A 12,201-nucleotide genomic window follows, 5' to 3' on the forward strand; every position below is an offset into this window, starting at 1 on the left:
ATTGGACCAAATTCTAAAGATGAGGTATGACATTATCAATTTAAAAGATGAGGTATGATAGTATCGTGAAACTAATAGTTGAGATAGTTTTTTTGTAATTTACCCAAATAAATAAGATGATAAACATCATTGTCACTAGGAGTTGATGAATAAAAATACTCTTATTCTTCCCTTTTTTTTGGGTCAAAAGGACGAAGAGTATTTCATCTTTCTAAGCCTGACTATTCTTTTGATCATGTGGAAGAGAAACGAAACTCGTTACGTCCTTGCTTACCGTGAAGGTTGCCTTCTTGAAGGTCTATAACCAATAACTTGAGTCTCAGACAAGGCCTTCAACTTTGATTAGGTCAACTTGGTTCTCCCGTAAATCACAAGTCCGGCCACAAGGTGTTATAAATTGCGCCCCACGCACACGTTTTTCGACGTGTATTTCCACCAACGCTTTAAACCTGTCTCTCCAATTTCCTCTCTCATTTCTCAGACAGCTCAAAAATGGCACATTCTCTCGGCAACGCTCATCGCCACTCTCTCGTCCCAAGCTTCTTGTATTCTTCTTCTTCTTCTTCTTCTTCAATGCAGACGAGTACTGATGCATCGCCGCCCTCGGTTTCATCATCGTCGGCGGTGGCTTTGTTGTCGAAAAGGGTGGTGGTTCCGGCGCCTAAAGAGAAGTTGGAGATGTACTCACCGGCGTTCTACGCGGCGTGCGGAGTAGCAGGGATGTTGAGCACCGGATTCACTCACACGGCCGTCACGCCTATCGATGTCATCAAATGTAATATGCAGGTTATCAGCTTCAGCTTCTTTTTTTTTTCCTTTTGGTTTTTGAAAATATGAGCAAGCATCCAATTTTGTAGTGTTCATTTATCGATTCTATGCGGTATTCAACACGAACTCATTTTTCATTTGGTTTTGGAATTCATGAGTTTCGTTAACAATTTGTTTAAAATTCATGAGTTTCGTTTACAATTTTGCTTACTATTTTGTTTAACAAGTTTGGGAGTAAATAGTAAGCAAAATTTTGTTGTTCTCATGTAACTTGTCAGTTATTATGATTCACGAATAAACGAGGTTTAAAATGCATGTAAAAGTAAACAAAATAAAATATTATATAACAGTTAAGAGCATTTCCAAATGATATGTCAAATTCTAGATGGAAATGTCACTATGCATATGTGACATTAAAATCCTTCCGACTGAAGTTTTATTTGCTAACTAGATTTAAAGTTTTGTGATTAAGAGTCAAATTTAAAATCAATTTAAATTTTATTTTTAATTAATTTTAATAATCGACCCTTTATTCCACTTGCATTTCAGTCATAAAAATTTTATTTTAACAGTTTTTTTTAATAAATACAACCATTTAAACCCATGTATTAATAAGAAAATAACTTCTGACAATTCGTTTGGAAAATAAAATTCGACATAAGACTTTAGATTGCCACATCAACCATCAATTGTAATTTGACTGTTTTAATTTGACATTTCCTTTAAAGATGATGTTATGCTCTAAAAATATTAAACTTAATTTTGAAATACCTTTCTAACTTCGATGAAATGCAATATTTTCTATTAACATTAGCTATCGTGCCCCACAATTAAGTAGTTAACGTTAATTGTAACATCACTTAGTCTGACCAGCTCTACATTTACACATCAAAGTGCCCCATTTCATATCTTTGCAAAGAGAAATGTTGTTCAGACTGTCTCAACACATGTGCAAGCAGCTCACACTTAACCAACATTTCTAATATTTCTTCTTTATTGTGCTACAATGAAACTAACTGCAACATAAATTTTAAGACAAAATCTACAAGAGTCGGCAAGTCCCTCTCAAACTTCTTTTTATAGAGAGTTTGAAGATCGCCACTCAAACTTCTTTTTATAGAGAGATTGAATGGCGATCTGCAAATGGACATTGCAGCGTTACTTGTGTTGATTCTAAACTTACTGAAGTTATCATGCCTCTAAACCCTAAACCCTTTTTCAGATTGACGCAATCAAGTACAATAGCATCACATCCGGATTCAGAGTTATGCTCAAGGAGCAGGGCATAAGAGGTTTCTTCAAAGGTTGGGCACCAACTTTTGTTGGTTACAGTGCCCAGGGAGCCAAATTCGGATTCTACGAGTTCTTCAAGAAGTACTACTCAGACATTGCTGGCCCCGAGTATGCAGCCAAGTACAAAACATTGATCTACCTTGCAGGTTCTGCATCGGCTGAAGTCATTGCCGATGTTGCCCTCTGTCCTATGGAAGCCGTCAAAGTTCGTGTCCAAACTCAGCCCGGTTTTGCCAGAGGCTTGGCTGATGGCTTTCCAAAGATCATCAAATCCGAAGGCGCTCTTGGGTACGAACTGAAATCGAAACACTTGATGGAGGAATATTGTGTGTGAAAAGTTTTGATATGATGTTGCTAATGAGTTTTCATTATGTTGTAGGTTGTACAAAGGGATGGTTCCGCTTTGGGGACGTCAGGTTCCTTGTGAGTTGAAGCCTTTCCGTCTATTTTTATTCTGATTCATGACTTCTCCTGCGTTTACTAATACGTATATAAAAATGGTCATGATCTCTACAGATACTATGATGAAATTTGCATCTTTCGAGACTACTATCGAGCTCATATACAAGCATGTAATCTCAACACCCAAAGAGCAATGCAGCATACCCTTGCAGCTAGGTGTGAGCTTTGCTAGTGGGTATATTGCTGGTGTGTTCTGTGCTGTTGTCTCACACCCAGCTGACAACTTGGTCTCCTTCCTCAACAATGCAAAGGGAGCAACCGTTGGCGATGTGAGTGTTCGTGTATTCTTGGTTTCCTCTGCGTTTACTAACACGTAAGTAATAGTTAGTTTTTAATTTCATTGTGATTGATGTCTTGCAGGCCGTGAAGAATATGGGACTATTAGGTCTTTTCACCCGAGGCCTTCCTCTGCGTATCGTCATGGTCGGAACCCTAACCGCAGGTCAATGGGTTCTCTATGATACTTTCAAAGTTCTTTTAGGGCTGTAAGTTTCTGCTCTATTCGCCATCTTTCGTTTCGTTCTTCCAAAAATGCTCCGTTTTTTGGCTAATGAAATGTGACAATGTGTGGTCAATTGCATTTTTCAGGCCGACTACTGGTGGACCCGTCGCCGCCGAGGTTGCCAAGGCTTGAATCCATACCGGATAGCTGACAACCCCATTTCTTAGCTCTGGGAAGTTTTTCAAAGTGATGAGTTGATTCAATTTAGGGTGTCATTGACCCTGCATTACTGTTTTCTACACGACCGTATTCTGTACAGTAATTTTGTATGTATAATTCACGTTATACTGCTCGATTTGATAAAAAGGGAGATTTCTGGGGTCAATTTCCCCATGGATGAACATGTAACATAGAAAAAAAAAAATTAACTTGAATTGAGGCAACATCCTGGTATTCAATAACTGTTTAATCGTCTACGGTCAGATGAATGAACTGCTAAGAGCTCATATGAGAAGGGAACAAAAGGAAATAAACGATTCCCACATTTTACTATTACATGATATCGAAAATGGGTTCTCACATGTGTTCATGTTTGCGAATTATCACGATTTAGGCTAAGAGGATATATGGTATCAAACATAACTTTTAAGATGTTTTGAATGTATTTAAAAATAGAGAAAATAATATTTAATAAACAACTGATTAAATCACATTATTGCTAGGCCATTGTGAAGCTAAGCCCACTCTTATCCCCTTAGTATAGATAATATTTTTTTATTTTATTTTTAAAACAATCATTTGACAACTAATTTAATCACATTATTATCCGCGTACGAAATACCTTTTTTATAATAGGCATTGCACGCTTCTTAAGATATTTTGAACGCGTTTAAAAATAGAGAAACTGAATCACATTATTACTAGCCTATTGTGAGGTACTAATTAAAAAACACAAAAAATTAATTATTAAAAAAACATTGTTAAAATGATGAAAATGCCCATGCCTTATTTGATGCATTGAAATTAATATATTATAATATAATATGATACAAAGCGAATCAGGATTGCAATCTACCTGTGCCACAAAAAATTGTTATTGCCAAATTGTAGGATAATCATTACTTATTAAAACAAACGTTATTTTAGCATATTGTTCATACTACATTTGTATTATCTCTCTAATAGAGGGAGTAGGATTATCTCCCCTTTTTTCCTCCTCCCATACGATCACGGTTAAGCCACTTCAACATCTTATATTAATTTTTTATAGCAAGAGAAAGACAAAATAAGAGAATGTGAGAGAAGGGGATAGAAGGGGATGAAAAGATGAGGACAGATAATCCTAATCCCTAATAGAGATGAAACATGCATGTGTTGGTGGACCTTACTACTATTATAGATGTGATACAAATGTTGTATGAAAAAAGTGCATTTTTGCTCTTCATCCTTAACTAATTGTAATGCTCACCACCCTCTTTATCATTATGAGATGAGTTTAAATTTTGAAATATATGTCTATCTGTTACATATATTTCAAAATTTAAACTCATCTAATAAAAATGAATAAGATGATAAACGTCATTATTACTAGGGTTGATGAATAAAAATACTCTTATTCTTCCCTTTTTTTTGGGTCAAAAGGAAGAAGATTCTTTGACCTTTCTAGGTCTGACTACTCTTTTGATCATGTGGAAGAAACGAAAATTGTTACGTCCTTGCTTACCGTGAAGGCTGCCTTCTTGAAGGTCTATAACCAATAATTTGAGTCTCAGACAAGGCCTTCAACTTTGATTAGGTCAACTCGGTTCTCCCGTAAATCACAAGTCCGGCCACAAGGTGTTATAAATTGCGCCCCACGCACACGTTTTTCGACGTGTATTTCCACCAACGTTTTAAAACTCTCTCCAATTTCCTCTCTCATTTCTCAGACAGCTCAAAAATGGCAGATTCCCTCAGCAACGCTCATCGCCACTCTCTCGTCCCAAGCTTCTTGTACTCTTCTTCTTCTTCTTCAATGCGGACGAGTACTGATGCATCGCCGCCCTCGGTTTCATCATCGTCGGCGGTGGCTTTGTTGTCGAAAAGGGTGGTGGTTCCGGCGCCAAAAGAGAAGTTGGAGATGTACTCGCCGGCGTTCTACGCGGCGTGCGGAGTAGCAGGGATGTTGAGCACCGGATTCACTCACACGGCCGTCACGCCTATCGATGTCATCAAGTGTAATATGCAGGTGATCAGCTTCTTCGCTTCTTTCTTTTTTTTCTTTTGGTTTTTGAAAATATGAGCAAGCATCCAATTTTGTAGTGTTCATTTATCGATTCTATGCGGTATTCAACACCAACTCAATTTTCATTTGGTTTTGGAATTCATGAGTTTCGTTAACAATTTGTTTGTTGTTTAACAAGTTTGGGAGTAAATAGTAAGCAAAATTTTGTTGTTCATGTAACTTGATAGTCATTAATTATGATTCACGAATAAACAAGGTTTAAAATGCTTCTAAAAGTAAACAAAATAAAATATTATATAACAGTTAAGAACATTTCCAAATGATATGTCAAATTCTAAGTGGAAATGTCACTGTGCATATGTGATATTAAAATCCTTCTGATGAAAGTTTTATTTGTTGACTAGATTTGAAGTTTTGTGATTAGAAGTCAAATTTGAAATCAATTTCAAATTTATTTTTAATTAATTTTAATCGTGGACCCCTTATTCCACTTGCATTTCAATCATAAAAATTTTATTTTAACAGTTTTTTTAATAAATACAACCATTTAAACCCCTTGTATTAATAAGAAAATAGCTTCTGACAATTCGTTTCGAGAACAAAATTCAACATAAGATTTTAGATTACCACATCAGTCATCAATTATAATTTAACTGTTTTAATTTGACATTTCCTTTAAAGATGATGTAATGCTCTAAAAATATTAAACTTAATTTTGAAATACCTTTCTAACTTCGATGAAATGTAATATTTTCTATTAACATTAGCTATCGTCCCCCACAATTAAGTAGTTAACGTTAATTGTAACATCACTTAGTCTGATCAACTCTACATTTACACATCAAAGTGCCCCATTTCATATCTTTGCAAAGAGAAATGCTATTCAGACCCTCTCAACACATGTGCAAGCAGCTCACACTTAACCAACATCTCTGATATTTCTTCTTTGTCGTGCTACAATGAAACTAACTGCAACATACATTTTAAGACAAAAACTACAATCGTCGGCAAGTCCCCCTCAAACTTCTTTTTATAGAGAGTTTGAATGGCAATCTGCAAACGGACATTGCGGCGTTACTCGTGTTGATTCTAAGCTTACTGAAGTTATCATGCTTCTAAACCCTAAACCCTTCTTCAGATTGACCCAATCAAGTACAATAGCATCACATCCGGATTCAGAGTTATGCTCAAGGAGCAGGGCATAAGAGGTTTCTTCAAAGGTTGGGCACCAACTTTTGTTGGTTACAGTGCCCAGGGAGCCGGCAAGTACGGATTCTACGAGTTCTTCAAGAAGTACTACTCAGACATTGCTGGCCCTGAGTACGCAGCCAAGTACAAAACATTGATCTACCTTGCAGGTTCTGCATCAGCTGAAGTCATTGCCGATGTTGCCCTCTGTCCTATGGAAGCCGTCAAAGTTCGTGTCCAAACTCAGCCCAGTTTTGCCAGAGGCTTGGCTGATGGCTTTCCAAAGATCATCAAATCTGAAGGCGCTCTTGGGTATGAACTGAAATCGAAACACTTGATGGAGGAATATTGTGTGTGAAAAGTTTTGATATGGTGTTGCTAATGAGTTTTCATTATGTTGTAGGTTGTATAAAGGGATGGTTCCGCTTTGGGGACGTCAGATTCCTTGTGAGTTGAAGCCTTTCCGTCTATTTTTATTCTGATTCATGACTTCTCCTGCGTTTACTAATACGTATATAAAAATGGTCATGATCTCTACAGATACTATGATGAAATTCGCAGCTTTCGAGACTACTATCGAGCTCATGTACAAGCATGTAATCTCAACACCCAAAGAGCAATGCAGCATACCCTTGCAGCTGGGTGTGAGCTTTGCTAGTGGGTATATTGCTGGTGTGTTCTGTGCTGTTGTCTCACACCCAGCTGACAACTTGGTCTCCTTCCTCAACAATGCAAAGGGAGCAACCGTTGGCGATGTGAGTGTTCGTGTATTCTTGGCTTCCTCTGCGTTTACTAACACGTACGTAATAGTTAGTTTTTAATTTCAATGTGATTGATGTCTTGCAGGCCGTGAAGAATCTGGGACTATTAGGTCTTTTCACCCGAGGCCTTCCTCTGCGTATCGTCATGGTCGGAACCCTAACCGCAGGTCAATGGGTTCTCTATGATTCTTTCAAAGTTCTTTTAGGGCTGTAAGTTTCTGCTCTATTCCTCATCTTTCGTTTCGTTCTTCCAAAAATGCTCCGTTTTTTGGCTGATGAAATGTGACAATGTGTGGTCAATTGCATTTTTCAGGCCGACTACTGGTGGTCCCGTCGCCGCCGAGGTTGCCAAGGATTGAATCCATACCGGATAGCTGACAACCCCGTGTCTCAGCTCTGGGAAGTTTTTCAAAGTGATGAGTTGATTCAATTTAGGGTGTCATTGATCCTGCATTACTGTTTTCTACACGACCGTATTCTATACAGTAATTTTGTATGTATAATTCACGTTATACTGCTCGATTTGATAAAAAGGGAGATTTCTGGGGTCAATTTCCCCATGGATGAACATGTAACATAGAAATAAAAAATTACCTTGAATTGAGGCAACATCCCGGTATTCAATAACTGTTTAATCGTCTACGGTCAGATGAATGGACTGCCAAGAGCTCATATGAGAAGGGAACAAAAGGAAATAAACGATTCCCACATTTTACTATTATAAGATATTGAAAATTTGTTCTCACATGTGTTCATGTTTGCGAATTATCACGATTTAGGCTAAGAGGATATATGGTATCAAACACAACTCTTGCGAAAATATGCCGAACTTCGGGCTGAGCTCCATGAGCTACTGACTCGTAATCAATCGTGCTGCCCTGCTTCGGGATGAATCCCCTCTCTGCGCCAAACGTTATGCAGCTGAAAATCCAGCAGACTCTCAAAGATAACCCCCACGGGATAAGTACCTGCGATTTGATATTAAATCAAATAAGGCGTGCCCTTTGCAGTTTCTCAGTAAATGAGAAGAAGAGTTACTATATCAGCATGCAACTTCATCAGGATAAGAAAAATAAAAGGAAGCCCTCACCAGATCCGAATATGGTGCTTGTGGGTACCCTGCCATTGCCTGAGAGACTATTTGCTCATCAGTCATTATTGAGGGCACGCATAAGAGATGCTGCGAGATTCTTAACTTCCATCTCTCAATGCTCGAGGGTTCAAATTCTGACTTTCTAATAATTCGTGAAAGCCAACATCATGTACTTTAGTGACTCTCTTGTCTATGCTTACTGCTTCTAACATATCCCCACCATTGTAAATTGCAAGGCTAAGTGCAGCAACCACCAATGGATCCCGAGGTTGTTCGGATAGTGCACTGTGGAATGCTAAGATCGCAACCCTGGAAGTGTAAACCTGTGTTGAGTCTCATTTGGTCCAAATTGTAATGAGCTTGAAGGAATATCCTAAAATGTCTAATATACAAGAGAATATGCAATTTAATATGCTTAGACCACTCAGACCCAAAAGAAAAAGAAGCAAACAAATTACGAAGAACTAGGATGGAATGGCAAGAATAAGGCTCCATAGATCTAATTCCAAGCAGAGCTCATACCGTGCAAGTATACACGATTAAACGATTTCACTGTTTTATCTTTCCAATTTCTTGCTATTAATGACATATGCAAACAAATGAGCATTCTGTTTTTGAGAACATCTTACCATAAGCTACTGTGGCATGGCTTGTCAGGCGAAAGAAGTTTATCCAAGTTAGAAAAAAGGGACTGCATGCGGAAAGCCAAAGAATTAATGAAATCATGCCCTTCAAGGCAATGCCTCTTCGAACTATAATCATTAATGAATAAGCATGCAACAAGTAACTGAAAGATTAAGCAACAATAATTACCAAAAGCATGTTAGTTCTTTTGTCGCGTCTACAAAAACCATGGCGAACAAAATATGCTGCCTGCAAGATGATACCGTATTAGAACTAATTGTACTGTGTGTGGACAAGTAGAAAGTTTATTATGAGACCCGTACCTGAATAGGAAGAAGTAGTTCTAGGAGTCCCAATTTCCATAAAAACTTAAAGAAGCTTCAGCAGAACCATACGCTAGCATGTAGTTCATTTCCACGAGAAGCCTTCAAGTCAAAGAGCTCTTGGAATACCTTATCAAGCCTAAGAATTGAATAAGATAAACTCTTAACAGAATGAGCTGTTTCCTTGGAAATACAAAATCCTAAACGGGCAGCAATTCTTATTGCACGTAGAATGCGAGCTGCAGAAAATGCAGAATCTGATTTTAGCATCTCCATAAACTTGATAAAGTGTTTGCCAAGTGACTGCATTTAGCATCTCCACAAACTGCATTTAGCAATACCCATGTATACATACACAAAACAAATCAAACTGCAAATACAAACTCACCACAATCCTCTCGAAAAGAAGTACTTGCGGGTATCACGGTTTGGACCTAGACCCAAAGAAGATGATGTGAGGACAATGTATTTGCCATCTAGGCTAAAATAATTTAAGAAACCACAACTACTAAGAATACAAGCACACTTTAGCTTTTCTAATATCTTCAATGCCTTCCATGTAGTCGTACACGATCCTTGCACAAGGATCAAACATAAACCTGCAAAAGACAAAAGGGAAGACTATAAGAAATAAAAAGAAGAGTTTTAAGTGCCAACTTTCAAGTAAAAAGGATTTTATAAGCAACCCATTAATTGTAAAGTCACACTGTGAACAATTCCTCCAACGCATATAATCCTTGTCATCACAGTGATTTGGTTTCCCGAAATCACTACTTAAGTTTCTGCCAGACTTTCGTGCGGAGATGCTAAAACTTGAGACCTGATATGAGTGCAAAATTAACATGACATTAGAACAACGTGCATAGATGAGTGTGTTGTGCCCGTGTGCTAATGTACAAGGAACTTCGTGGTATTTGAGTACGAAATTATAGCACTCCCAATGCATTAGATTAATAGTTCATTATTAGTTGAAAAATAGCTTAGAATTACAACAAAAACAAACCTCAATAACTCTATCACCAATGTGCACATGACATATAGGAAACCGCTTGCCAACTAATTCACACCAAGAAAATGTTCTTGTCAGCTGAAAATATCATTTGCAGATGCTACAAGGCTACAAGCTGGAAACAACTTACGATATCGACAACTAGATAACATTAAAGTAAAAAATTCAGAGCAAAACCTCCTTCAGTTCAGCTGAAGTTATTATGTCGAAGTCCTTTGGCGTACAGTTTAATATAAGATCCCTTACACAACCTCCTACAAGGTATACCTCATATCCTACAATAGAATAAGAACCACATTAATAATACAAAGTTACAAACCAAATTCAAACTAGATCACCATCAAAACGTTATATTAACACGCACCCCTTCGCTTTAGCCCATTAAGAACTTTTCGGGTTGGCTTGTCGATCATTGAAGTAGTAATCCCAAGTTCTTTGGAATTCAGCTTCTTCCACACCGGCATCTTTACATTTTCTACACCCCCAAAAATTCAAAGCAAAAGTTAGAATAAATAAATTAAAAAAAAGAACCATTTATAGGCTCCAAACCACGAAACCCAAATCACAGGCATGAAAATTAAATCGAAGAATCGAAACTTGCTTCTTCCATTGGCAGAATTACTGCTTTTGTTGTCCTTAAACAGGCCCTCCGGTTCATCAGCGGCGACTAAGTTCAATTGCACCCGAAACTGATTGAAACGAAAGGCTCATAAAGCAACTCACATATATATACATGTGTGTATATATATTTGACAGATGCAGGTGTGAAATTACCTTGCTGATGCAGTGAAACGGAGGAGTACGGAGGCAGAAATGGGGCCGGCAAGCGTTTCCAAAGCTCGAAATCACCATTATCCGAGTTGATTCATTCACCCAGTGGGGTTTTAGGGATTTGGATTGCGGAGCTTAAACCCAATTGTTAGGGTTTTAGAAAACAGGGACAGAAGTCAGAGACCCTCACTGGAAATGTTTTAGCCACAGTGGGATTAGCTTGGGCTACATGTGAACTGTCTTGGGTACGTAAGTTGTAACGGGTTTGGCCCATGTTCGTGTTGTAGCAAGGAGGGCTCACGTTACCCTACTTACTACTACAGTTTAATGGTATTCTTATTGATTTGTAAGTAAGAGATTTTAGAATCAATTCTCACTTAAAAGAAAATACGAACCAAATTATCACTTATTGTGAGACTTAACATACTCTCACACTTCATATTGTAGATAATATCGTGCGTATTAAAAACAAAATTGTGTTAAGCTAGTTTCTTCATTTTTTTAATTTGTAAGGCTGGGCACGGTCTGGATTGGATCAGCGTTTCAGCAAAACCGCAACCCGACAAATTACAATATAACATTTTAGTTTGGCTGAGTTTTAACAAATATCTAAAAAGTATATTTAATCATCAGACCACCATGCTGGTACTAACTTGTCCCAATTTTAATTCTTGTTTTTCATTTTTCTAAAGCTTAGTTTAGTTGGACTGGGTTGGTACACATGTCCAACCCAAATTAACCAATTCAATTTTGTGGCAACGATAAACTCAAACGTGGACCCAAATTTAGAGAAGAAGGGTTGCATTGAGCCCTCATCTTAGGAGCCCATGAGCCATTTAAACGCCGATGTTGATGGGGATTTCCGATTAGAGTACTTTGTGCATGGACTCGGTCATAAAAATTACACATCCCAGTATATATCTATATGCGTCGACCTTCCATTTACAAGTAGAGATGAATTATACTAGAGTATAATGCTACCTGTTGCTAAGTGTGAGTTATGCTCCTAGAAATTTATCTTAGGTCTTAAAATCGTCAATAATAATAAAATAATCGATGATAAAACTAGCGTAGCCATCGTTGAATAGGTACCAGTAGTTAATTGATCAATCAAATTGTAGTCTGTAGAAGAAAAGAAAAAAAGGTAGAAAACATGATTGAAAGTTGGAACACGATAAGAAAGAAGAAGAAAATCTAAAAGCCAAAGTAGGTGGAGGGAAAAGATAGGTGTAAACATTGTGAT

At 37.6% G+C, this 12,201-nt stretch overlaps 2 protein-coding genes and 1 pseudogene across 2 annotated transcripts; 2 read left to right on the forward strand and 1 right to left on the reverse strand.

Moving 5' to 3' along the window:
- The first annotated feature begins 316 nt into the window (after positions 1-316).
- On the forward strand, positions 317-3,520 carry LOC103927153 (mitochondrial phosphate carrier protein 3, mitochondrial-like). Its single transcript, XM_009336046.3, has 6 exons — positions 317-786; positions 1,991-2,349; positions 2,441-2,484; positions 2,578-2,792; positions 2,884-3,008; positions 3,112-3,520. The coding sequence occupies exons 1-6, from the start codon at positions 493-495 to the stop codon at positions 3,155-3,157; spliced, it is 1,083 nt and encodes a 360-aa protein (XP_009334321.3). The 5' UTR covers positions 317-492; the 3' UTR covers positions 3,158-3,520.
- A 1,193-nt stretch (positions 3,521-4,713) lies between these two features.
- LOC103929972 (mitochondrial phosphate carrier protein 2, mitochondrial) lies at positions 4,714-7,747 on the forward strand. The gene is made up of 6 exons (XM_009339247.3): positions 4,714-5,192; positions 6,328-6,689; positions 6,781-6,824; positions 6,918-7,132; positions 7,224-7,348; positions 7,452-7,747. Exons 1-6 carry the CDS (start codon positions 4,905-4,907, stop codon positions 7,495-7,497), a joined length of 1,080 nt encoding a protein of 359 aa, XP_009337522.2. The 5' UTR covers positions 4,714-4,904; the 3' UTR covers positions 7,498-7,747.
- Positions 7,748-7,829: 82 nt separating this feature from the next.
- Positions 7,830-11,039, reverse strand: LOC103929971 (annotated as a pseudogene).
- Between the last annotated feature and the right edge of the window lie 1,162 nt (positions 11,040-12,201).

The sequence above is a fragment of a genome, unplaced genomic scaffold (genome assembly GCF_019419815.1).
Source record: "Pyrus x bretschneideri cultivar Hongxiangsu unplaced genomic scaffold, Pyrus_bretschneideri_v1 Contig42, whole genome shotgun sequence".
Taxonomy (NCBI): Eukaryota; Viridiplantae; Streptophyta; class Magnoliopsida; order Rosales; family Rosaceae; genus Pyrus; species Pyrus x bretschneideri.